This window comes from Psittacula echo (assembly GCF_963264785.1).
Source record: "Psittacula echo genome assembly, chromosome: 1".
Classification (NCBI taxonomy): domain Eukaryota; kingdom Metazoa; phylum Chordata; class Aves; order Psittaciformes; family Psittacidae; genus Psittacula; species Psittacula echo.
This window is the reverse complement of record NC_137735.1, coordinates 84,524,268-84,551,540: the sequence shown is the minus strand read 5'-3', so window position 1 is coordinate 84,551,540 and position 27,273 is coordinate 84,524,268. Positions and strand designations below refer to the sequence as shown.

At 46.3% G+C, this 27,273-nt stretch overlaps 1 protein-coding gene across 1 annotated transcript in view; it reads left to right on the top strand.

Moving 5' to 3' along the window:
- Positions 1–27,273, top strand: part of LOC308233037 (hydrocephalus-inducing protein-like) — a gene marked incomplete at both ends in the record, with an annotated part of 110,590 nt that overhangs the window by 24,290 nt on the left and 59,027 nt on the right. The window contains 12 exons of the mRNA XM_080639553.1: positions 442–560; positions 2,525–2,748; positions 3,926–3,993; positions 5,905–6,140; positions 7,246–7,346; positions 10,122–10,257; positions 10,713–10,877; positions 15,839–15,991; positions 19,492–19,730; positions 22,736–22,991; positions 24,875–25,018; positions 26,667–26,810. Of these exons, the coding sequence (XP_080495679.1) occupies positions 442–560; positions 2,525–2,748; positions 3,926–3,993; positions 5,905–6,140; positions 7,246–7,346; positions 10,122–10,257; positions 10,713–10,877; positions 15,839–15,991; positions 19,492–19,730; positions 22,736–22,991; positions 24,875–25,018; positions 26,667–26,810 (1,985 nt within the window). The remainder of the gene's footprint in view (positions 1–441; positions 561–2,524; positions 2,749–3,925; positions 3,994–5,904; positions 6,141–7,245; positions 7,347–10,121; positions 10,258–10,712; positions 10,878–15,838; positions 15,992–19,491; positions 19,731–22,735; positions 22,992–24,874; positions 25,019–26,666; positions 26,811–27,273) is intronic.

The following is a 27,273-nucleotide window of genomic DNA, read 5'->3' as shown; positions in this document are numbered from 1 at the left end:
TGTGAGCCCTGGATTACCCCGATATGGAGCTGTCTGTTAGGCACAGGCATTAGCTAAGATGTGCGTGTTGCTGTTAGCAGGGAGCTTCACTTTGCTTGGGCTCATGCTTTTTGACTCCTGTGCTGTTGTCTCTGATTGCATCAGTATAGACAGCAGATTCTTACCTTCAGTTCTGTTTCCTGAGCTTTGTGCCTTCACTGAATGGATGTCAAAGCTCATGGAAGTCATGGAAAAAGATTCAGAGATCTTGTTTTAAACTCGACATCACATTTTCAGGGAGCAAACTAATAACTAAATTACAAACCAGCCCAAGGGGTTAGTTAGAAATGAGAAACCAGCCCCAAGGCATCTTTCAGCATCTTCAGTTGGCCTAGCACTGTAGCGACCAGGAAAATCCAGGCTAACGGAGGGAATTATACTGAAAGGGTTCTCTCTCCCCAGGCCGTGAGACAAGGCTGCCTCTGTGCATCAGCGGAGAAGGCATCGGACCCCAGCTCCGCTTCAACTTTGACCTGCTGGACATCGGACAGGTTTTTGTTGGCTCAGCCCTCAGCTATGAGGTGAGCAGTAGGGATTTGCAGGGGTTAGGGTGGTTCCTGATGGTTCCTGGGGCAGCGGTGATCCTCGTAGACCTGCAGGATTTCTGGCAACTCTGGCAGTTGTGAGCAGGGAATATTCGATTTAATAGTCAAATTTGGGGGGTATCACGGAGTCTAAATACTTTTGATGAGGTCTGAAAGTTGTGTATGTTATTCATGAAACCCTAATCCCTGCTTTTCGGCAAGCTTCCTTTGAGATCAGCTGGGAGGCTTAATGCAAAAAAACCAGCCAACCAACCAACTGAATGTGATACATGAAAGCCACACTGGGTCAAAAAGATAAGTATTTAGAGGTTTTTGTTTCAGCCCTGGGTGCACCTTTGTACTCTGGCTGTTAAAAAGCTGCTGGAACAAATTTACTGTGTTTGACCTTGAGTCCATTGCAAATAGTTTTCAGTTAAGTGCATCCCACCGATTCCTGGGAGATGGAGGAAAGCTATCCAGCTCAGAGCTGTCCCTCACAAAGAAGTTGGGAGTGCTTTCCCTTGCTGACCAGTCTCTTGCCCTGCTTCAGACTTGGTGCCCTGCTGGCTCTATAAAGAGCAAAGCATTTCTGGAAAGGAAGCGAAGGAACCTTCTACATATTTGCCTTCTCCCCTCCCCAACAGCATCAAGTCTTCTGCAAAAACAAATAGCATAAAGCAACTTAGAGAGGTAGAGGATAAGGCAGTGCATCATGCCACATTTTCAAAAGCTTGACTGTGGCAGGGAAGGACACATTATAGTGTTTTCTTACCAAAATACTGTGTTCTCTTTGCATTTTTAATGCTGATACTTTATTGATTCTCTCTACATCAATTTATTATTTCCATTACTTGAGACAATGTGAATAAGTAGATGATATTGTTATAGCTGTACTAAGCAGTGAGACTGGAGGTAAACTTCATCCTGGCATAGGATCCTGAAGTGCAATTTGTAATTAAGGTATAAAACACATGAGAGGAGAGAGTAGTTTTCAAGTTACCATTGCAGAGATCGAATATGTAAATATTCACAAAAAAAGAAAAAAAAAAGAAAAAAAAGGGGGACATCTCTCTGCTTCTGACTCAATTTTTCTGACTGGTTTTGCAAGGACAAAAATTAGGGAAAAAAAAAAAAAAGATAATAGGTAGGTGCAAGGACATGTCAGGATTTCACCCTGCAGCAATCAGAACAGCTTTGCTTTGGGTAGGTTTGTTGGTGAGGGGCAGTATGCTTGTGCTGGTACTCAACAGACAGATGTGGGTGTTTCTCAGCAAATGAATCTCAACACATGCTGTGGAATTGTGTTACTTGTTTGAGGCAGTTTCCAAGTTTGCTTTTTCTTCTAAATAATAGTGAATTTGTAAATAGGTGAAGGTGCTGTACACCTCACTCTTGTCCTCTCTTCACATGTCTGCTTAAGCAAGGACTAAGAAAATATCAGATCAAAATAAAAAAAATAAAATAAACCTAAATTATATACCACAGCAGACTAGGGGAGTGCTTCTGAAGTTGGTTATAGTGTGTCCTCAGGTGTCTTCTGCATGCAGTAAGCTTGCTTGCTGAACATGGCAGGATCGGACTCATCTGGAGCAGAAGCAGTTATGTGATGATTCACTAGTAATGATGCAACTGCCCTTTATGGCTCTTAGAGACAGGTCTAAATCAGCTTGGTGATGCTGAGCAGGTCCTCTGCACTACAAGTCAAAAGTGGACTGCTCTGTGTCAGTGGAATAAACCCAGAGTGATTGTTTATGTGAACTTATCACTGCTTTACATGAAAAATCCCAAAGGCAGTACTTGTCATACTGTATTTTCTTTGGCTTCTGTCAAGTAGCAGCACACAGCATCTTCGGTCTTCTACAGATATTAATTGTTTAATTAGAAAACAAATTGTTTAATTAGAAAACAAATCAGCCTTCCTTCTCCTCATGTATTTCCATTTTGCTTTCTTGGTGCTGCAGGCAATCCTGCTTAACAAAGGAGCCATCGATGCTCCCTTCATCTTGGTCCTTCCAGCTACAGCTCTGGGCTCCTGCTTCACTTTTACCCCGCAGGAGGGCATCGTTTTGCTGGGGGGGTACCAAGTCATCCAGATCTCCTTCAGACCCACTATCCTGGGGCAGTTCACAGAAGAATTCATGTTCAGCGTGGACAGATCCCCTGAGCCTGTGGCCTTGACTATCAGGTGAGGAGGGTTATAAGAGCTTGGTGGTCACATTTGTAGCTATCTCTGGGTAATCATCTCCCACCTACCTCGTTTTATGATGAAGCAGAGAAAAAAAGATATGTTAAGGTCTTAAGTCTTGGCTCTGATCCTAGCATCCCCACACTAAGAGCCAAAGCTTTTTAACCTTGACTTCTGCCTGACCCTGACTCCTTGCAATTGCAGCAGAAATGAAAATGTAATTGTTTGCAAGGGGGAATCATAAAGTAGCTTGGGTTGAGAGGTCACCTAGTCCAACACCCCTGCAATGAGCAGAGGCAAATTCAACTAGAGCAGGTTGCTCAGAGCCCCATCCAACATGACCTTGAACATTTCCAGGGATGGGGCATCTACCACCATTCTGGGCAGCCTGGACCAGTCTCTGCAGATGTGGTCTCAACAGATAAGAACTGAAATGACAAGTCTAGATGGTGGAAATACAGATGACAGTTTACATGATGCAGGTGTTGCTTTAGTTAATTTTTATGCTGATTGCTGCCATTTCACCCAAATGCTGCATCCTATTTTTGAGGAAGCTTCTGACGTAATTAAGTAGGAATATCCAGATAAGAATCAAGTGGTGTTTGCTAGAGTGTGATCAGCATTAGGATATAGCTCAGACGTATGAGATAAGCAAATACCCAACTCTAAAACTCTTCTGGAATGGAATGATGGTAGAGAGAGAATACAGGGCCAGAGATCTGTGACAGCAATAGCAGATCATGTCGAGCAGCAGGTTATTCTTGTAACCCTATTCGGGAGGTCCAGAATTTGGAAGAAATTAGTTCTCTTGATTACAGCAGAAGAAATATTGTTGGATACTTTGAGCAAAAGGACTGAAAATTACAGGATGTTTGAACGAGTAGGAAATATTCTGCATGATGCTTGTGTATTCCTGTCTGCCTTTGAAGCTATTTCAAAAGCAGAGAGATTTAGCAGAGCCAATATATCCAGCAAGCCACCAGGGGAAAACACTCGAGGTACAGTGTATTTAGACTTGCCAACCAATTTTGATTTGATTTATGCATGGACACAAGATAAATGTGCACTGTGCTTCTGAGACCAGCTTTACCCATCAGAGCAGTAATGAAAGCTGAAGGCTTTGCAGTTCTCTTTATAACCAAGCCAATAGCTCCTCTGCCTGTCTTTGTCCTCACAGGGGCTGTGTCATTGGACCGACATTTCATTTCGATGTACCTTTCCTCTGCTTTGGTGATGTCTCCTTTGGTGAGTGTGCCCTAGGCTTGGACCATAGATTGAGAGGGCTGTGCATTACCAAAATGGAGCACTTCAACATAGGAACATCTATCACTTGTGTTCCTCTGTAGCAGCCTTTAGGATGTTAAAACCAGGGCTGCTGGTTCCCTAGGCAGTGTTTTGCCATCATGAGATCATCATGTGTGGTGTTCCTCACTGTTAGTTCAGACCCAGCCTCCCAGACCCTGGCAGCAGGGTCTTTGTCCCAGAAGGGTCCTTGTCGCAGAAGGGTCCCAAGGATGGGACCACAGGAGAAGGGAGTTTAAGCTGTCTACTAGCCTGTAGCTGCTCTGTGTAAATGTTCCTATTGTAAGGCAAGAGCACCATTTACCCACCTGACCTTTAGTGTGAGAAGTTAATTAGTGCTGTGAGGGCACTTTGTTATCACCTCTCAGGTAATATGCCCAAACAACAGCTCTGTATCAGGCACCGATGTCCTCAGAGACTTGGCTCCTCCTTCCCCACCAAAAGCCCAACTCTGATGACAGGACCAGTGGGTGCACACCCAGAGCATCCCCATTGAAATTCACATTCTGGTGTTCCATATCAGTCTCACAAAGGGCTTTTTACTGAGATGGTCTGAAGTTTAAACGTGAAATCAGTTGTGGACAGATTAAAGGGCCATTATAATTCTGTGCCCAAGATGCCTCTGTTTTCTTGCTGTCCATGGACTTCTAAAGAAAACTTACTAAGCATCCCCACATCACCACTTTGTCACTTCTTTTTTTCCTTTTGAATAGCTAAAACACAAGAAATGCACCAGGCAGAAGTGTGATCATGTAGTAGGAGAGTCATCCCACTTAATCTCATTTCATTAATAAGGCCTTCTCAGCTGAAGGCACCTACTGTATTTTTTGCAACTGCTGCTGACTGTTGTCAGCATCTGGTGGCTTGGGTCTCATTCATGATTGTGGAGTCTGTGTTTCCTTTTCATGCACCTCCTGCCTCCCAGTTGCTGAAGGTAAGCAATGGTCACTGGTGATTGGCGTGAAGGAGCTATCTTGTGCCTCTGCAGTTGGGTTGCTTCCCCATCTGTATTCAAATAACGCTTGGTATGCAGGCTGTGGGACATATCTCCTCCTTGCAGAGCTGGCCAGCCAAGTCAGATGTCTACTGTCAAGCAGGCTGTGGTCCTGTCTCTGCAGAACACCCAACCAGGTGTGCTTGGATCAGTGGCTTTCCATTATAGAAAGCAAGTATCAAAGCTCAAGTGATGTAAACCCTTGAGGGCAGTAGCCAAAGCCAGTCTGCAGCATGGATGTGATATCCTCACTTCTTAGGTAAAGTGAGAAATGGTTCCTGCTAATTTCTAAGCAAGCATCGGGTTTGCCTCCAGTGAAGTTGTCACGTGCTCTGTCTGGTTGCCCCAGAACAGGAGAAGCCTTAAGGATCCTGACTAAAGAACCTGTTTCTGAGTGCTTTGCATCTTGCTGCAGTTCTCAATTTCATCCTTCCTTTCTTTTATTGTAGCTTCTCCTCAATGACAATGTACTGCTTTTATCTACTGAAAACTGGGAGTGTTTGCGAAGTTAGCAGAGAACTTTTACAGGTTGAATTTTCAGAGTAAATGGTCTATCTGAGTCACATTCATGAGTGAGAAATAAATGGAGCTGGTTTGGGGGGCAGGTGAGAGATCTCCTCATAGTTAAAGAGAAACTTCTGATGCTCAGCATTGCTAAAAGTGGGCATTTCCAAGGAAGCAACCTCTGTGATCAGCATAAAAGGAACCTACTTGATTAATTCCTCACTAAGCTTCTCAATTAGCTGTAATTCAGACTGAAAATAACTAAACTCCAAACGCAGTTTTATTATAACAGGATATTCACACCAGTAATCAAGGGGTAATTGGTGCACAAATTCATACTTGTGTCATTTTCCTAGGCTTTCCTCGCACCTTGTCATGTCGCCTCACTAACACCTCCTTGGTGCCCATGACCTTCAACCTTCACATTCCTGGGGATGGACTGGGGGAGCCCAGTGTGACCAGTTTTGACCAGGTGTCAGAGAACACTTGTCCGTCCTGGAGAAAGGGAGCCCAAGGTCTTATCAAGCCAACCGAATTTACCATCAGGCCCTGCAGAGGGACTGTCTGTGCCCGTGGACACCTGGATATCCAGGTATGGGGCAAGTCCAGCTGTAAGTGCTTTAGAGGTGAGCTGAAGCTTCACTGATGTGTGAGCAGGCTTCAGCACTGCTAGCTTTGAGCATAATGTAAGGTACTTGCACTTAGCGTTAGGCTTTTGTTAGGTGGGTTGCTCTGAGACTTAACTGAAGGAGCACCGTTTTGTTTCCAAAATCATAATCTGAAGATCATGTACTATATGGTCAAGTAGAGAAGCCATTCATGTGGTTTTGAGAGCTGCTTGGAGTGGTTTGTTTGATTTAAAATGGGCAGAGGAAGGAAGAGGACAAAAGGCAACTGTTAAAAAGAGATGTGTCGTTGTATAATGCAGTTGGCTTTTCTTCCCAGTCTTGTTCCTTGTCTCCTGTTGAACAGAATGAGTTGTATTCACTGCAGTCATCTCCAGTGGGGACTGAAAAAGCTCTGGCAGCTATGAACAGCACAGCATCTGCTGGGCCACATTTTGCCTTCAGGTTCCCACTGTAAAGTTCAACTCATTCTGTTAAAAATCCATAGATTTCCTCTGGATTTATGCTATTGTAGCTGAAATTAAAAATTGGTCCCTTAATTTTAATACAGTGATGAGTAGAGCCTTAGTCTAATTGTGCTTTAATTTAGCTTATGTATGCCCTGATAACTGCAAGGTATATTTAACTATTCAGGTGTTGTCAGAAGACTTTTGTTACTCACAGAGACTGTGCTCTAATGTAGACCAGCAGAAGAATTAAGACAAAATCATAGAATCATAGACTGGTTTGGGTTGGAAGGGGCCTTTTTAGACTGGAATGGTTGGAAGATCATCTAATTCCAACCACCACCACCACCGCAGGCAGGGACACCTTCCTCTAGACCAGGTTGTTCTAAGTCTTGTCCAACCTGGCCCCGAATACTGCCAGTGATGAGGCAGCCGCAACTTCTCTGGGCAACCTGTGCCAGTGTCTCATCACCCTCACAGGGAAGAACTTCTTCCTGATGTCTAATCTTCCTAATATCCAAGAAATCCTCCCTTTCCTTCCTGTGGAATGAGAACTGGAGGATACCACACATAGCCTATGTCTTTTTGGAGTGATGAAATATTTGATGCTCTTGTGTTCCACCAGGTCACCCTGTGTTCCAACACCGTGAAGAGATACAGGCTGGCACTGGTGGTAGATGTGGATGGTGTTGGCAAGGAGGTGTTGGCGCTGCTCCTCACAGCCAGGTACCAGTGCTTTCCTTGCAGCTTTCCTCGTCTTTCCTCATGCATCTGGCTCCAGCACACTGCCTTGCGCATGGCTTGCTGGCTTCAGCCTCAAATGAGAAGCATTGCTTAATGAGCTACTTCTGCCCAGCTAGACAGGAGAACAGTAGTGCACTGAAAGCAGCCTATGTGCTCAGAGGGCAGGCTGCAGCCCTGAGCCTTTCTCTGAAGGGGAATAGTGATTATATTAATTATTAGCCTGGATTTTTGGTTCTTGAAGTGTACCATTTCCAAAGGGCCACCCCTCCTTCTTCCTTCAAATAGTGGACATGTACTGGATTGCAACCAAAATACAACATCAGTTTGGGCCACAGAGAGCAGCCTGCTGATGTCTGGTTCAGTTAATGAAGGCACGTGCAAATGGGAAAGGGGCATACAGCAGGTCTGGTGAGGGAAAAGTAAAGGTGAGATCTTATGAGGGGGAAAAGAGTCTTTGGTGTGGAAGGTGAGCTCATGTTTCTCTGCTTCCCTCTGATTCTTTTGAGCATTAATGTTAGAATCATAGAATAGTTAGGGTTGGAAAGGACCTTAAGATCATCTAGTTCCAACCCCCCTGCCATGGGCAGGGACACCTCACACTAAACCATGTCACCCAAGGCTTTGTCCAACCCAGCCTTGAACACCACCAGGGGTGGAGCACTCACAACCTCCCTGGGCAACCCATTCCAGTGCCTCACCACCCTCACAGTAAAGAACTTCTTCCTTATATCCAATCTAAACTTCCCCTATTTAAGTTTTAACCCATTACCCCTTGTCCTATCACTACAGTCCCTGATGAATAGTCCTTCCCCAGCATCCTTATAGGACCCCTTCAGATACTGGAAGGCTGCTATGAGGTCTCCAAGCAGCCTTGTCTTCTCCAGGCTGAACAGGCCCAACTTTCTCAGCCTGTCTTCATACGGGAGCTGCTCCAGCCCCTGATCATCCTCGTGGCCCTCCTCTGGACTTGTTCCAACAGTTCCATGTCTTTTTTATGTTGAGGACACCAGAACTGTACACAATACTCCAAGTGAGGTCTCACGAGAGCAGAGTAGATGAGCAGGATCACCTCCTTCGACCTGCTGGTCACGCTCCTTTTGATGCAGCCCAGGATACGGTTGGCTTTCTGGGCTGCGAGCGCACACTGCAGCCAGCTCATGTTCATTTTCTCATCGACCAACACCCTGAAGTCCTTCTCCACAGGGCTGCTCTGAATCTTTTCTCTGCCCAACCTGTAGCTGTGCCTGGGATTGCTCCGACCCAGGTGTAGGACCTTGCACTTGTCATGGTTAAACTTCATCAGGTTGGCATCAGCCCACTTCACAAGCGTGTCGAGGTCCCTCTGGATGGCATCCCTTCCCTCCAGGGTATCAACCAAACCACACAGCTTGGTGTCATCAGTAAACTTGCTGAGGGCACACTCAATCCCACTGTCCATGTCAGCGACAAAGATGTTGAACAAGACCAGTCCCAACACCTATCCCTGAGGGACACCACTTGTTACCAGTCTCCAGCCGGACATTGAGCCATTGACCACAACTCTTTGCGTGCGGCCATCCAGCCAGTTCTTTATCCACCGAGTGGTCCACCCATCAAATTGATGTCTCTCCAATTTAGAGACAAGGATGTCACGTGGGACAGTGTCGAACGCTTTACACAAGTCCAGGTAGATGACGTCAACTGCTCTGCCCCCGTCCATCAGTTTCGTAGCCCCATCATAGAAGGCCACCAAGTTGGTCAGACAGGATTTCCTCTTAGTGAAGCCATGCTGGCTGTCACCAAGGACCTTGTTGTTTTTCATGTGCCTTAGCATGCCTTCCAGGAGAATCTGCTCCAAGATTTTGCCAGGCACAGAGGTGAGACTGACTGGTCTGTAATTCCCCGGGTCATCGATTTTCCCCTTCTTGAAAATGGTGTTATATTGCTCTTTTTCCAGTCGTCAGGAACTTCACCTGACTGCCATGATTTTTCAAATATGATGGCCAGTGGCTTAGCAACTTCATTTGCCAGCTCCTTCAGGACCCGCAGATGGATTTCATCAGGTCCCATGGACTTGTTCTCGAACTTAAGCTGAAAGTTGTTTTTGCTGCAGCCAGATTCAAGCCTGCTGTGCTGCAGTGGGTGTCAGTTTAATTACAAGAGGGGTGCAGTTCACTGGTGCTGTTCCTTCTCCCAGGCAGTCACCCAGTCAGTGCCTGGGCTGCAGTTCTGTAAAACAAGTACAAACGAGAACAGACAGTGTGTGGACCCGTGGGGTGAAGGAGCAAGGTAGTATAGGGACTGGGAGAGGGTGATCACCCACTGTGTAAGACAGATGATGACCCATGCCTTCTGACAATGGGGTAAATTGCTGGGTTTTCAGGCAGGGCAGCAGTGGTGTGGGAGAGGATTGGGTCGTTTTCACTGAGACACTAGAGTCTGGTGTTCCTTGAGCCCTGGTGAGTGCTGCTCCTGGGACTGTTGGGAGGGTCCTTGCAAGCTCCTGGGACAAAGGAGGGGCAAAGTCTATCTGAGGCAAAGCACCATGCTCTGCTGGGTGCTTGGCAGCCTTTGCAATTCTGAGTCCCAGGTTCTGCCCTTCCTTTGCAAGAGGTTGTTGGGTTAAAAAGAAGTTAAAGGCCATTTATGGCTGTAGGGATATTAAATGTCTGTTTGACAGTGACAACTGTGTTATGCTCTATTTCATGCTTTTCATGGGGTAAACAAATTCTACTTTCTCTCAGTATCTAATTGCCTTTTGGTTGTGTCTTTCCCTAGATGTATAGTTCCTCCGCTGCGAGTGCTTGACCCTGTCATGACGTTTGGACGGTGCTTTCTAAAATTCCCTTATCAGCAAATGCTGACCCTTGTGAATGACAGTGACCTTCCAGGCTGCTATGGGGTTCTTCCTCAGGTTTGGCATTCCATCCACCTCCTGCCCTCAAACGTTATCAAGGGTTTATTAGGAAAAAAGGGTTGTTAAGACCTTACTGATCTATAGTCAGACCTAAAGGTTTGCTGAGAACAGGAACCAACCTGAACATAAACTTCAGGAAGCAGTTTAAACTCTTTAGGAAGCAGTTTATATTTTAGTTTTTGGGGTGCTTTCATGCAGGAGAACTTGTAGGGTTGTGAAAAGCTGCTGCAAGGAGGCTGCCAGCACAGCAGTGAGTGTTTGTGGATGCAGCAGCTTTTGGACCTGCTGAGGATGCTGAACCCATACAAGTCTTGCATCTTGTGTTGTGCCTTTCTGCTTTCTCCTAGGGATTTTTGAAAATGTGTGTGAGTTGCCATTGTGGTAGATGTTAAAGAGTTGAAAAGTTTCCTCGAATGTCGGTCTGAAGTTGTATTTGATTCTGTTCCTCATAGGAACATAAGGATACTGCTGCTGTGTGGTACTCCAGCTCCATGCCGTGTGGAATTATTCAGCCTCACAGCTCAGTGGAGATCCCATTCACACTGGAAGCCCAGATGACTGGACAGCAGGACACTGTTGCTCATGTCGTGGTGTTTGGGAGTAAAGGTGCCCCACTGGTGAGTGCTAGGGAAGACATGTGCCATTGTGCAGCTCAACGTGATGGAGCATAAAGTGTGCAGGGATTGTTCCAGGGAAAACAAGAATTTGTAATATGTGACTGGTATGGACAAGGAAAGAAGGGATTCATGGCATAAGCAACAGATAATGCCTAGAGAAGAGGAAGAATGGTATCCTCTTAGGTGGTAATCTAAGTGTCTGACACAGCATTTAATTATGGATATGTGAGACAGGATAACAAGCCCAGTCTGAAACCCAGAATAATCCTTGGGTGTTATACTCTGCTGTGTTACAGCTGAACAGCAACTGCTGCTTCATTAGAACTTTTGTTCAGGAGCACACAGGGACACCCCTAAACCCTGCTACAGCAAGCTTTGTGTTAGAAACTGCGCCAAAGTGATGTTCTGTCCTAAGATGGGGTTAAGCTTTTCTGAAAGTCAGGTCCATCATATCTGAGAACTATCCATCCATCATATCTCTTTACAAAAAGCCCCAGCAAAAGACATGCACACCACTTGCATCTGGAGCACAGAAGCTTTGTTTTTTCCACCAAGTGTGGAAATGGGTGAGGCAAAGCATTCCTGGGCTGAAGCCTCCTGAAAGATGTTGTTTGCATTCAGACATATACAACAACAGCAATGACAACAGAATGTAGGCAAGAGAATGGTGTCTGTAGTGTCCTGGCTCCATCCAGCTGGAACTGAGAACAAATTAAGTTAAACTTCAATTTAAAATTATTTTAACTTTGAAGCAGCTGTTTTAAAATATCTTGTCTTCTCTCTGAGCACGAAAGAGGATGTCAGAGGATTCCTAGGAACATTTAAATTTTCTGTAACAGAAAAGAAGGCTGACATTTTGAAAGTAGTTGCATGGATTTAAACTTTTATTAACATGAATGGAAATGATGCTGCTAAATCCCCTGGGTGCCACTGAACATCTCCACCCAGGCTGTTGTGGATGTGCATGTAAATCAGTCAACAGGAAGGCCTTGCAGGAAGAAATGAAGTTTTACAAGAGTTGCTCATAAATATAAGGCAGATTTCCCTTGAAGAGGAGGGTTTCTCCCCACTAGAATAACCAGTTTATTAACTGTGAGCTTGCTTTTTAACTACAGATTTCATAGAATCACAGAATGGTTAGGGTTGGAAAGGACCTTAAGAACATGCAGTTCCAACCCCCCTGCCATGGGCAGGAACACCTCACACTAGACCATGTCACCCAAGGCTCTGTCCAACCTGGCCTAGAACCTGCCAGGGATGGAGCATTTACCACTTCTTTGGGCAGCCTGTTCCAGTGCCTCACCACCCTCACAGTGAAGAACATCTTCTTTATATCTAACCTGAACTTTCTCTGTCTAAGTCTGAACCCATTATCCCTTGTCCTATTGATACTGTCCCTGATGAAGAGTTCCTCTCCAGCATCCTCTTAGGCCCCCTTCGGATACTGGAAGGCTGCTAAGAGGTCTCCACGCAGCCTTCTCTTCTCCAGGCCGAACAGCCCCAACTTTCTCAGCCTGTCTTCATACAGGAGGTGCTCCAGTCCCCTGATCACCCTTGTGGCCTCCTCTGGACTTCTTCCAACAGCTCCATGTCCTTCTTATATTGAGGACACCAGAACTGCACACAGTTCTCCAAGTGGGGTCTCAAGAGAGCAGAGTAGAGGGGATGAGAGCAGTGTAGAGAGACAGTAGAGAGCTTCCCACAAAACTTTTACCCTTGGGCTAACAATTTATAGTTTTGAAGTTTACTTTACCTGTTGGTTTGGGGTTTTTTCTTTTTTGGAGAAGAACATGCCTGAAGAGTGAGCATTTCAGCTGGGCAATTTTAGCTGTCCCTAAAGAAATGACTAGTGCAGGACTGAGTGACTCTGTGTGCCTGTTCAATTGATGTTCAGTGAGCACACTCATGCTTGGTTGCTGCTGGTAGAAACCTCTCTGGGTATGTTGCCTGCACAGGTAGGAGTTTCTAGGTGACAGGCTAGATAATCTGCATTTTCTATAGGTTTGTCTTATAGCTTGAGTGCAAGTAGCTGGCTTATCCAAAGCTCTCTGGCCTAGCAGAACAGCTGCCCATCTTGTTCTACATCCTCCACTGGTGAGTGGTCCTAACCATATGGGTTATCTGATGCAAATCTGACCTCAGGGGGATGACTGCCATTTATTCCAATAAAACAAAATATTATAGAATCCTAGAAGGGTTTGGGTTGGAAGGGGCCTTAAATCTCATCCATTTCCAACCCCCCTGCCACAGGCAGGAACACCTTCCACTAGACCAGGTTGCTCCAAGCCCCATCCAACCTGACCTTGTGCACTGCCAGGGATGGGGCAGCCACAGGTTCTCTGGGCAACCCATGCCAGTGCCTCACCACCCTCACAGGGAAAATCATATCTAATCTAAATCTACCCTCTATCAGTTTAAATCCATTCCGCCTTGTTCTATCACAACATACCCCTGTACAAAGCCTCTCTCCAGCCTCCTTGTCAGCCTCTTTAGGTGTTGGAAGGTCTCCCCAGAGCCGTCTCTTCTCCAGGCTGAACAACTCTAGCTCTCTCAGCCTGTCTGCATAGGAGAGGTGTTCTAGCCCTCAGAGCATCTTTGTAGCCTCCTCTGGACTCACTTGCTCTTGAATTATGCTGTCTAGCACTGATATCAAGTCTTTGCACTGCTTTAAATGAAATGTGATGAAGATCTTTCATCTGGCCTGTGTAGAGTCCCTCCTTGGGTCTGTTGCTTTGTATTTTGTTTGCAGGTGACTGCATGCCAGATTCAATTTGCTCTTTTTCATCTGCATTAAGGAACTGGTAAAATCCAACCCTAGCTTTACTTGTGGCAAAGCAGCCTCATGTGTCACAGGCAGGGGATTTGGCAGCTGGCTGCTACCAGAATAAATGGTCACTCAAACCACAGCCAGGAGCAGATGTTCTCCATTCTTTAATGATCAAAGTGGCATTACATACCAATCAACAAAGCCAGCAGTGCTGCTTGGGCTTGGGGAAGTGTATATGTGGCAATATCACAATTGGCAAAGTTGCTGTCTCCTTTGCTCTCTTTCCTTGTGTGTCACATTGGTGTAATGCTCTTCAACAGATTTTTCCTTGTCCCTTTTAAGAAGACTGTAGATGAAGGTTTGGGGTTCTTAATGAGCCCTTTCCTAGGTGAGGATATATTGTGTTAGTACACACTCTACTTGAGGCCAGCTAGCATGGGCATCCTCCAGATGTTATCCTGCTCATCTCCAAAGGCTTTTGCCCTGCCTTTGCTGCTCCTGCTCTGCTGTCACCTGGAAGTGAAGCTGGCTGGCAAGGCATAGCTGCTCCCTCTGGCTTCTCCTTCCCAGGAGCTTTGGGCAGCATCACAGCTCACTGTACTGCCCCTCTCCCAGAGGTGTGAAAGGTCCATCATCATGCATGGCTTCAGTTCCTTATTGTTGAGGTACCAGCCTTCATACATGATTTTTGGTCCTTACTTGCACTTATTAGTGTCTTGTCAAGAGATGAGCATTTCTGGAAGCTGCTCCTTCTGGTTGAATTGGACTAGTGGTTCTAACAGCTGTCAATGCCATTTCCTTGAGTCAGATGTCATTAAAAGTTTTACATCATGGAGGCTGGCTTCTTTTGTGGTTAAATCATACCCTATGCCTCCAGTGAATCAACAGCTTGTCAGATGTGTCAGATCCTGTGTAAGAGTTGGTATGTTTGGAACTGGTGAAACTAGCAAGACTGGATAAATTCTCATTGGTTTTAGTGCTGTGAGGTGGTTTACCAAAGGGATCCACATTCCTCCCCCAATAGCCTGCACCAGTTCTGCAAGAACAAACTTTTGGGTCTCAGACTGTCAATAGAAAAAAGTACTGTTTGAACAGTGCAATTAATAATTAATACCTGGTTTTCGTATAGAATCATAGAATAGTTAGGGTTGGAAAGGACCTTAAGATCATCTAGTTCCAACCCCCCTGCCAGGGGCAGGAACACCTCATACTAAACCATGTTACCCAAGGCTCTGTTCAACCTGACCTTGAACACCACCAGGGGTGGAGCATTCACAACTTCCCTGGGCAACCCATTCCAGTGCCTCATCACCCTTACAGTAAATAACTTCTTCCTTATATCCAATCTAAACTTCCCCTGTTTAAGTTTTAACCCGTTACTTCTTGTCCTATCACTACAGTCCCTAATGAATAGTCCTTCCCCAGCATCCTTATAGGACCCCTTCAGATCCTGGAAGGCTGCTATGAGGTCTCCAAGCAGCCTTGTCTTCTCCAGGCTGAACAGGCCCAACTTTCTCACCCTATCTTCATATGGGAGGTGCTCCAGTCCCCTGATTATCCTCGTGGCCCTCCTCTGGACTTGTTCCAACAGTTCCACATCCTTTTTATGTTGAGGACACCAGAACTGTACACAATACTCCAAGTGAGGTCTCACAAGAGCAGAGTAGATGAGCAGGATCACCTCCTTCGACCTGCTGGTTGCACTCCTTTTGATGCAGCCCAGGATACCAGGAATGTTCATAAGCACAAATCAGGCAACTAGCTTGCATGATCTCTACTCTGAAGAGCCAGCTTTGCTTCTGACTTGTGCTGGTTTTCACAGGTGTAGCTTTGAGAATGCTAGAGAAGTTTCTGGGCAGTGTGGCTGTGCAGCAGCAGTGGTCAGGGAGTGTGGTTTGGGGCCCGACTGGGCAATAAAAGGAGCAGGAGAGGGTACAATGTAGGGGAAGGAGAGCTAACAGCACGGAGGTGTGAAAAAGCATGCATGGGAAATGAGGTTTCTTTATCCCCTGATAACTAGGAGCTTGTGGCTTTCAAATGGGACCACTCCAGATCCCACACTTGCTCCAGGCTTTCTGTTTCAGCCTCACAACACTGAAAACTTCAAACAGGCAGAATTATTCCCCAGTATATGTGTACCCTTACAACTTTCCCTGCTGTTTTTTCTGTCTTTCCAACCTGCTTCCTGGAGCAGAAAATCCATTTAGTGAGCATTGGAGAAGGACCAGTTGTCTACGTGCATCCAAGTAAGATAAATTTTGGCACTATCCAAGTTCTACAAGATGCTTCCCAAACCCTTCACCTCTCCAATCAGTCTGTCATCCCTGCACCCTTCTCAGCAAAGATGGTAAGTGTCTGTGGGACTATTTTCCAATGAAAATGACTGGTCCATATCAGCCTGTGACTTGATTTTTTTCTCATATGCAAGTTTTCCACATCACTGAGAGAGAAAGCCAGATATCCCATCACAACGTGGCAAGAGGAGCCTGGCTTTGAGGGCTGTTTTAGCTGGGGCATGCCTCAGTAAAACAAAGAGTTTACACAGATGTTTAGGCAGAAATGATCCTGGATAATTTTTACAAGTTTTCCCTTTATTTGGAACTCTGAGATCAAGAGAACTCTGTGGCCCTTTGCTCCTGCATGGGCATGGATTTCCCTATGGTTTCCCTGTTATGTCTGCATCTGGTTTGTGTTGAAATGCTGTTAGATAGAGACTGAGATGTGAGATCTGTCCTCAAACTGCTCACGGTGAGCTGAATTTCACACCTACTGGGGGTCTAACCAGCTGCATTGTTGCACAAAAATAGACTTGTAGGGGTTGTGTACCTACAAAGTCTCTGTGCTCCATAGAATTGCAGAGTATCTAGCTGCAGAAATAGGCTATTTAGTTCATAGAGGCTGCATAGTGTTACAGGTTGCACAGCAGGAGGATGAGTTGCTCCTCTGGCAGGAGGAGCAGGGCTGATGCAGTCAGGAAGGGCTCGTGCTGGGGGTGGAGGGGGTGTGCTCCCTGCTGGAGAGGGGATCTGTGAGGAGCTCAGCACAGGGTGCAGAGGAGGCTTGGTCTTCTACCATGCTGAGTGGGTTGAACTTCTGGAGCTGGTTAACCCAGACCTGGCACTGGGGACTTGGTTGTGTCTGTGGATAAAGCATCGGGTGTTATTTAATAGTACAGGCTCAGCCACCTGGGCCAAGGAGGAGAGGGCTGAATTTCCCTCCTGCTGCTTTTCCAGCTGTTTGTGGGATAAATGTAACCTCGAAGTGGGGATTCTCAGGGCAGCTTTCTTTCACTCCGCAATTAAAATCAGCTTTCCATCTCTGCAGAGAGCAAGTCACCTCAGATGGGTGGTACTGGTGTATAAATGATGGGGCTTATATGCTCATAACCAGGTACTGACCTGCAGAGCTCTTTAAGTACTGCTGTCCTGGTGTAATGCCTTCCCTTCTCCTGGGCAGCCTGCAGTTACCCAGCAGGTCTTGGAGAGTGCATCTGCCTCTCCATTGCCTCAGGGCCCTTATGTGTGGGATTGGCAATAAATCCTATTCTGCTTCACTGCAATTTCTGCAAATATTGAGCCTAATTAAGAAAGAGAACAAGAATATGAGGTAGTTCAGGGATGGGTTCTTTCACTGCAGTAAAGACAGGCTCTGCTGCTCCGTAGTCCCCGCTTCTGATTCTACAGGGTTGAATTACTCCATGGTGAGCATCTTGGCTTCACAGAACAGCTGCTGATAACCATGGAGATGTTCAGGGTGACAGATCCTGGGAACCTGATTGATCAGCCATTTTATCAAGGGCTCTTCAGTGCTGCTTTTCTGATGGGAGCAACACTGTGGCAGGCGGGATGTGCCCAAGCTACTCCTGTACCCATAGTAGTTGCATTCCTCTGGTGCTGTTTTGCTGCCTCAGTTGAAGTCTTGCCTTTTGCTGCTGCCTAAGGCTGCCTGGCAGTTTATTGATTGGAAGAAGAGAGGACTGAATAATTTTGGAGATTAAAATATGAGATGCAGTTGGGTGTCAGGGTGAACCACACATGTACATCTGAGAGCAGAACTGGCTCTGGCTGTCTTTTAGCCTCACTGGTGGGTGACTTGGGCATGTTTTATTCATTTGTGGCCCTGAACCCATGTCTTGTGTTCTCTGAGATGCCAAAGCTGCTGCTTTGATTTTCTGCTTGGAGATTGCTGCAGGATGGTGAGCTGTGATTTTCTTGTCTCCCATTTGGTGGCTGATCTCCCTTGGCTTATGGCAGTGCAGAAGCTGCCTCTGCAGCTAGTGATGAGCTACACAAGGGATGCAGGGACAACAGAAGAGGGTTGATGGGATCCTATATGGTCAGTGAGGCCCCATTGTTTACCCTGTGCCAACTACCTTCCTCCATCTCATTTTCATCTTGCTTTTTTTAAGACTTTCTTTTGCAGCTCTAGAGGGCAAATTAAATGGAGCTGAGTTTATTAATTTTGCCAGAGCCTGGAATGATACTGCTGCCTTTGGCATGCTCCATCCTGGGGTGCAGGCACATAGACCTGACCTGCTCTCCATGCAGAGTGGTCAGCCTAAGGAGTTTTTGTCACTGGGGCACCTACACACACTGCTGAGACCTGGAATGATTAGCAAGTTATTGCTTCTCTGGCCTCCAGCTCGTCTTACCCTTGTTAGCTGAGGGCATTTTGGTGGGTTGTATAGAAGGCTTCCCACGACTTTGGAGTGCTTCTTGGTTTGCTAATACTCTTCTCCCTTGGGCTGGCTGGTGTCCTGTTAAAGCTCTGTGATGCCAGCCTGCTGGATGGAAGCTCGAGCTAACTTCACCTGGATCAAGCACTTGCTTGGGTTGTGTCAGGCCTCTAAGAGCATTGTTGCTTTCCATTAAAAAAAAAAAAAAAAAAGGGTGGAAAAAAGATTCTTTTTTTACAGTACTGCACAGTCTGGAGTGAGTAGTACCTGTCATCCCAAACACAGCACTGAACTGTGGCACATGTACCACTAACACCGTGATGGGCCATATATCTACATCCCAGGACATTTCTGCTGGCCAGGGAGCATTGTATGCATATCTCCTCCGAAGCTTGCACCCTCTGAATGTGGTTTTAGATGGGCTTGGGGTCCAATACCTTTATTGCCACATCCATAGAGGGATGTCCATGAGAAACCAGAGGAAAAGAGTGCCTGGGAAACCCAGGCCATGCCCACAGGGCATGTCTTGCAGTTCTCTTTCTGCTTATTGCTTTACTGCCCTACTCTGAACATTTATAGCTGAATTTTCCAGAGCAGAGGGCACTGGGGCACCTCGCTGCAGCTGTTGATCAGTGGGAACAGAGTGCTTCAGTCCTCCAGGGGCTGTTGAGAAGCATTTCTTGGGAAAGAAGACTTTGGTGTTGGGATTTTGATCAACTGGTTTTGCAGTTATTCTTCAGGCTGTCAGCAGTATCCCCCAAACCGTGTGGCTGCTGAGGTGGGATTTGAGCAGTTCTGGCTTCCTCTGACCTTGAGCCCTTCTGCAAAACTGGCCACCATTGCTGGGAAAACAGGAGAGAGAAAGTTTCCATTGGCATGCACTCCAAAAGAGAGGCTGGAGGGTGAATAACCATCTCCTGAGTATGAGCATCCCTTGGGTTGGGCAAAATTAGGTTCATGAGGTGAGTCTGTTAAGGGAGGGTAAAATACAGGTTGAGTAGGTTCCTGTGTAGTTGCTGTTTCCCTATTTCCAGACACCGTAGCTTAGGTTTAGAGAAATTAAACCTTTGTGGGTTTTACTCTCCTACGTGTAGTCCTTCCTCTTCCTGCATCATACTAGAGACCAGGGTCCATGGTTTCCATCCTAAATTAGCATTTGGCTTGTCTTACAGGCTGACAAACGCTCATGCTGGAGAATTGAGCCCAGTAACGGAGTGATCCCCCCTGAGACTGTGGTGTCTGTGGCTGTCATAGCAAACTTGAATGACACGGAGGAATTCAATGATGAGGTGAAGCTGTTTATAAAGAACAGCCATACCTCTGTCATCCCTGTCCAGGCTGTTGGCATTGGCACCACAATTGTCACCGACAAACCCTTTGCTCCAGAGCTCAACCTGGGACCCCACTTCAGGTAGGATATTTCTTGGCTCCCACTTCCCCCAGGGGCTTAGCAAAGAGGAGTTGTGCTGCAGTCCTTCAGGCTAGTTCTTCAGTGATCAAAGTCCTGGCTCCGTTTTACTGAAGCCACAGGGATTACTTTAGAAACAATTTATGACCACTTGAAAGACGTTAGATACTCTCAAAAGCTACTGAAATGGAAACCAGTTGCTAAATTGTCACTGAATTGTCTTTAGTTATAATACATGGGCTGCATCAAAAGGAGTGTGACCAGCAGGTCGGAGGAGGTGATCCTGTCCCTCTGCTCTGCTCTCTTGAGTCCCCACTTGGTGTATGGTGTGCAGTTCTGGTGTCCTCAACATAAGAAGGACATGGAGCTGTTGGAAGAAGTCCAGAGGAGGCCACAAGGGTGATCAGGGGACTGGAGCACCTCCCAAATGAAGAGGCTGAGAAAGTTGGGGCTGTTCGGCCTGGAGAAGAGAAGAGACCTCTTAGCAGCCTTCCAGTATCCGAAGGGGGCCTAAGAGGATGCTGGAGAGGAACTCTTCATCAGGGACAGTATCAATAGGACAAGGGATAATGAGTTCAGACTTAGACAGAGAAAGTTCAGGTTAGATATAAGGAAGACGTTCTTTACTGTGAGGGTGGTGAGGCACTGGAACAGGCTGCCCAAAGAAGTGGTAAATGCTCCATCCCTGGCAGGTTCTAGGCCAGGTTGGACAGAGCCTTGGGTGACATGGTCTAGTGTGAGGTGTTCCTGCCCATGGCTGGGTTTTGGAGCTGGATGTTCTTAAGGTCCTTTCCAAGCCTCACCATTCTATGATTTATTTCCTCACTTTATCAAAGATTTGGAGGAAAACAGCAGGTCCTGAAAGCCTCCAGCTGAAAGATGCTGCATTACAAGTCTGAACATACTTCTCTGCAATAATGTTGCTTGCTTTTCCATTCATGGAGTATTGTCTCACAACAGTGGAAAGCCTTGGCAATAGCTTGTTAGCAGCTGCTTGACTAAACTAATGATGCTGGTTTACCTACCTTCTGCCTGGGAGTCCTGGAGGAGCAGCAGAATTTGTCTTTGCCATGTATCATCCCTCCGTTCACTCATTTTCCCTGGCTACCCTGCCAGGCTGCTCTTTATTAAATGTAGTGGCTCTTTCCTTGTTTCTCCTGCCTTCTTCCCTTGCCACAGTGACAGCCATAGGCATGGTCACATGAGCATGGGTACAGGACCAGCTCTGAAAGGGAGAGGAGGAGAAGTCTGCTGTGTTTGGGCAGGATAAATTAATTGAAAGGGCTGAGCTGGAAGGAGGGAATTCACTTATCCCAACATGTGTGTCTGAAACCAGGCCCATTCTTAAAAATGGGACTAAAATAAGCTTTTTCAAATTGCTGTTTGCCTTGTGTTGGAGACCTCTTGGGACAAGAAGAATAGTCTTCTTGAGGTGCCTGATCCTTTCTCTGGCTGCAAAGAGGGTCCACAGTGCTTTGATACCTACATTTTGGGGTAGAAAGAGCAGGTTAATCCTACCATAAGCACTCAGTATAGATTTTTGGGGTTTAAATATGCACCCACATGCCGTCCACTTAAGCAGGGAGGTTTTGCACTTTGCACTTTCCACTTGCAGGAGGGTTGATGCTTGTCCAGCATGTCCTGTTCTCTGTGCAGCCACAAACTAGCTACACAATGGAGGGGACATCAGTATGATTTGTGTCATCATCCTCTGGCCCCCTTTCACATCTTTGCCTCCAGGTTTGGAGTTGTTTGCCATTGCAACCACTGCCACCGGACAAGCTGAGATAAGATCTAGGTGAGTTGAGCCTTTCCCAGAGCTACAAATCCTGCAGCTACCCAAAGCTTCTGCAAGCTTTCATCTGTTGCTGTTCAAAACATAAACCATTTCATACTAAGCTTATACACATCATGTTTTAACAATATGTTACCGAGACTAGTGTGTTCTATACTGTCACCTCAGTGTTTCTATTTAGTTGCTCATGCCAGATATCATTTTGTAAGCCATGTATTCTGTATCTTTCAAGAAAAAGACAATAATTATCCTAGGAACAATTGATTTTCTGGTCATGCTCAGATTTATAGAGGGTAAGAGTAGCCTGCAGTTAGTGTTTCTTAACATGACGGAACCAATTTCCATTGAATATTCATTTTGTTTTAGGTCAAACTCTAGTTACAGGGTCACAGAATCATAGAAACAATGAGGCTGGAGAAGATTTTTAAGATCAAGTCCAACCATTACCCAGGACTGCCAAGACCACCTCTAAACCATGTCACTGAGGGTCTCATGTAATAGTCTTTTGTTATTCCATTCCCTCAGCAGCTAGAGCTGGCCTTGCTGCTGTGTTTGGGTGGGGGAAACTTCTCACAGGTGTTCTCACAGTGCATTTATCTTCCTGAAACTCAAAACCAGCTGTGCTGTTCAGGCAAAGGGTGATATGGGGGCGATGAGGGTTGGATGCTGCCTATGGGATGAGGGGATAACATGGGTGCCAGGGCAAGAGTCCCACCATCAGAGGCAAGCGGTGTCCAGATCACTAGGTGAGTCTATATACCCTGCAGCTCCCCAATAGCACCTTCAGAGGAAGCCATCTGAGGCAGCAGCTCACAAGGAAAGGCGAAATGCCAGCAAAGCTGTTCCCTCATCTACTTGAAGCCAGGACAGTCAAGCTTAGTGCCTGATGCAGTGAGAACTACAGGAAGCACCTTGGAGCAACACTCCGTGTATTAAGCACCAAAGGCTGATGATGCTCTGTCCACGGCAACCAAGATCATGGTCTTCAAGAAGCTTTTAATTGCTGTACACAAGCAGACCAGCTGCTTGATGGTGATAAACTTAGGGACAGCCAAGGTCTGACTTTTGCTGAAGCTTTGAGCTAGGTCAGCCTTCTGGGAGGAGGTTTTATTGCTGAGTGTGCAGTCAGATCATGCCATCAGGGTGCTGAAGCTGGGTGACTGCTGGGAAATAGCAGCTCCCATGACATTTTCTATCTCTGCTTCTCTTCTAGCCTAGATCCCTGCTGTTACAGCTTCAAGGTAACAAACAAAGGACGACGCGCTCATCTACTCTATTGGAGAACAGAAGGTTTCACTGTGTTTCACCGGCGTGATCATCTCCCTCCCATCAGTAACACCAAAGCCAAGGTTTCCTCCCAGGCCTCCAGTCTTGCCTGCCCTGTGTTTACGCTTCAACCAGCGAGGGCAGAGCTCATGCCTGGCAAGACAGTGGAGATGCTGCTGGAAGGCTCCTCTAGCACTCCCCGGGTGAGTTCCCTATAAGGGCTGAGCCTTCGTTGCCGGATCACTTCTTCTACAACCCCTTGACATTTGCCTGGGCGAATGAGCAGATGCTTTCAATAAGCTGTGGCATTTCAATAAAATGCCACAAGCTACCATGGCAGCACCAGTTGCTTTCCTTGTTGGCACCATCAGTTGCTAAGGCTTTTTTGTGTTTTCAGAGCTGCCATAAACCCAACTTGCTGATACCAAAATGTGGCCTGCAGGCACTATTGCTAAGTCAGGGGCAAACAGCAGGTTACAGTTTCTCCTGTGCCAAGGCAGGAAAGAAGAGTAGAGAAAATAAGTTGCGCTTAAACTAGGAGCACAGGCAAAAAGTAAACTAAAAAATGCAAAGTGCTGTTATCTGGAGAAGCAGTGAATAAAACAAAAAACCCACGAGGGAAGAGAGGGAGTATCTGTGAGCAGCATCATTTTTCCTCTGTAGACAAACATGGGCAGAGAGGACTTGTCTAGCACTGAGTCCTGGAGAAGAGAAATTAACATAGTGTGCCAGCTCTAATGATCAGAATGACGTTCATCCATGTGGGAGACTGTTCCCAGGGTTCATTGTAATTGATAGCTTGACTTGTGTCAGTATTTCTGTAACAGTTCGCCCCAGTCTCTCAGCCAGCCCCCATGTCCCAGGGATCTTGCAGCACCCTTGAGTGGCAACTCGGAGATTTCAGCAGGGTCACTGGGTATTCTACTGTCTAGACCTGTCTTTCCAGGGGAAATCCAACTCTGCAGAGGAGCTGCCAGCTGACCTGGTGTGCATTCCCTATTTCCAGGAGCACTGGGCACAGATGTTTAAGCGAATATGGAAAAAAATCTGCATTAAGCTCCTGCTGCTACTAGTGTTTGAAAGGTGTTTTAAAGGGTTGCCTCAGTGGTAGCTTGAGGAGGACTTGATTACTCACCATGCTATGGAACTGTCGCTATGCAGTTCTGAGTCCACAGGTTTTGCTGAAGAGGGAAAAAGGTACCAAAAAGGAAATAAAGTGGTCAGGGCACTGATATGAGTGTCTTGCCTGGAAAGTGAAAAGAGCATCTATGAGCTCAGCTGTGGCTACCTGGCTCCTGCAGTCAAAGGCTCTTCCTTGGTCTTGAGAACTTCATGTTGGTCAGAAGCCCAACTCCCTGTATTGTGTGTGAAACACAGATGATTCTGAAGCCTGTAGGCTCTGAGGAGGAGTTGGGTTGTGGTGGTGTATCAGAAGGAAGAATGAGAAATGAAGGAAGGAAACAGTGAAACCATGAGAAATCGAGAAAAAAAGTCTTGAATATAAGAACATCCAGCTTAAGCAGAGGGCTTTCATTCAAAGTGCAAGACATCTTTTTCCTGAGGAGGTTTGTCTTAAAACCAGCTCTAGGAGGGCACATTACACCCTAGGAAGACAGGCTGGTTATTGGCATTTTTCCCATGGATCCTTTCTGCCAAACTTCCAAGGGAGGGTTTTCTGGCATTTGTTGGTCTTTCTATCAGCTGTTTACCCCTTAATATAGTTTTCAGTTGGGTTTTGGGGGGGTTTTTTGGTTGGTTTTTTTGTTTTTTTTTATTTAGTTCCTACAGCTTTCTGTAAGTATTATGTGTAGCAATGGGACAAATGAAACCAATAAACATTTGGGGCAGGTATTATTACAGTTGTAGGCAGCACATGACTGCATTTTGTGGCTAGTGGGTTGTAGCATTAGGAACATCTGAGTGCAGAATCAATAGGATGCAGCATAGAAAGAAAAAGGTGTTATTGAGGAGACCAATGATTGTAACTTTATGTCAGTAATAGGGTCCATGGGTGGTGAGCAAATGGAGCGTTTTTTCTGGATGCCCTGATAACACCCACTGGGTGACATGTCTCTCTTGCACACAGGTGGTGAAGGAGCGGCTGTTGTGTCATGCCGTCGTGGGGAACACAGCAGGGAAAACCCTGATCATGAAAACAGATGTCATGTGTGAGTTCATTGCTCCCATTCTGCAGATGTCCACCAGAGAAATCACCTTCCGTGTGGAGAAGGTAAGTCTCTGAATTGCATCCTGGCATTTACTGGTGTGGCTGATGACTGAAAGCCCATGGGGTGTATGTGCTTGTGTTCAAAGGAAGAAGTTTCTCTGGCTTTGGCTGTTGATTTGAGCTGAACCAAGCTTTTGCCATGAACACCAAGATCATTATTTCACTCCTCTGGGGCTGTGGACAGTCTCAGTTGCTCTATTCTGCCCTTCCTCAAAGAACCTACAGATGCCCTTCAGCTGCAGTGTTGATAACACCAACCCAAAGCAGGTGCCCTTCAGTCTCTGGATCCCAACTCCTGCATCATCTTTCCCTCTGCTGTGTCTGAAAAAGAGAAGATATTTCATAATTTAGTTTCTGCATTTTCAAGTCTCTCCTCTGGTCCGCCAGCTTCCAGAGAAGTGCAAAATCCTGTGAGAATGCAGTTCAGGTCTAACTAGAATCACAGAATCATAGAATCATAGAATAGTTAGGGGTGGAAAGGACCTTAAGATCATCTAATTCCAACCCCCTGCCATGGGCAGGGACACCTCCCACTAAACCATGTCACCCAAGGCTCTGTCTAACCTGACCTTGAACACTGCCAAGGATGGAGCATTCACAACCTCCCTGGGCAACCCATTCCAGTGCCTCACCACCCTCACAGTAAAGAATTTCTCCCTTATATCCAACCTAAACTTCCCCTGTTTAAGTTTTAACCCATTACCCCATGTCCTATCACTACAGTCACTAATGAAGAGTCCCTCCTCAGCATCCTTATAGGCCCCCTTCAGATCCTGGAAGGCTGCTATGAGGTCTCCACACAGCCTTCTCTTCTCCAGGCTGAACAGCCCCAACTTTCTCAGCCTGTCAAAAGCAATTAGCAGAGGATGGTTACAATCCATCATCCTCTGGGTTATGGGCCCGATTATCATGCTCTGATTTATTGAGTGCTGTGACACTGCAGCTGTTGGGTATCTGTACATCCAGAACTAGTTTCCTAAACACTGTCTAGTTTATAGAAACCATGCAGGAAGCCCAGAACAATGCATAAACAGGAAGAAATAGCTTAGGCTGAGCATAGCTGTGAGACTACGGACACCATGTCACTGTAGCAGGGGCAGCAGGTTGCAACCAGGCTGTTGAGGTTTTTAGCTGGCTTTGTGTACACTTCAGTGTCCAAAGCTAACCTCAGGCTGCTGCAGATTCTCCACTATGGAGAGCAAATCCTGCAAGCAAATCCTGCTTGCTTGTCTCCTCTGAGTAGCATCACTGCTTTTATGAGGCTACTAGAGCTGATCAGGTTGTTAGAAATTACCATATGTGAGTGAAAGTCATCTTGTGCCATTCTAGCCAAGAGAGGATACAAAACTGGAGACAAACTGAGTTCACTTCTGGTTTTGATCTTGTTCAAGCAACTGCCTCCTGTACAGGTCCTACTCTGTCATCTGTACGAAAGACTGTTTCCCTGTCCCCTGGGGGATGCTCTGGTTTCTAAATGTGAAAAGCATCTGATATGCTTAAAGAAAAAACCTTCTATAAGGGTAGAAACTAATAAAAATAGTAAATAGAGATGTATGCACTTTTGGGGTTGAAAAATTTTAAATGTATCTGAAGGGGAAGGAGGTCCATGGCCTGAGTTCAGTATTTTTTTTCTTGTCTCCTGTTTCTGTAGCAACCCAGTGATGTCCTTACTCTGCAGTACAAGCCTCTTTCTTTAAAAAACATCTCGTCACTGCCCCTCAGCATGGTCCTAGCCTTAGGACAACCCTTCTCCATCTGCAATGCAGACCAGCAGCCCCTCCCTGCAGACACTCAGGTGAGCAGCTGTGGACCTTCCTGCTGGTGGGGTTTGAAGAGGGAGGAACGTGGTGATGCATTTCTGTTGGGAGGTCCTCTAGCATGGAAGTGTATTCTGTAGAGTCTGCAGTAGACTGGCTTGAGCTAAATCAGCTTTGAAACAACCTACTGATGGAAAAAAATATCATCTCTATTGGGAAGATACATCTTGTCTCTAAGACATGAGGAGAAAGCAGCAGGCAGCTAGATCTGGGCAAGTTGTGTAGTAAAGGTGTCTCTGGGAAACCATCCCAGCTCTCCAGCAGCCATCCTTAGATAACCTAAGGAGCAGCCTGCTCTTTGAGGGCAGCTTTGCCTTTGGGAAGGCTGAGGATGCTCCTCCAGCTGCTGCCTGGCTCCTGCCCTGGTGTCAGTGGAAGGTGTTGGACATGGACTTTGCTAGACATGTGTTGTAGGTGCAGCCACCATTTCTGTGCCCTGTC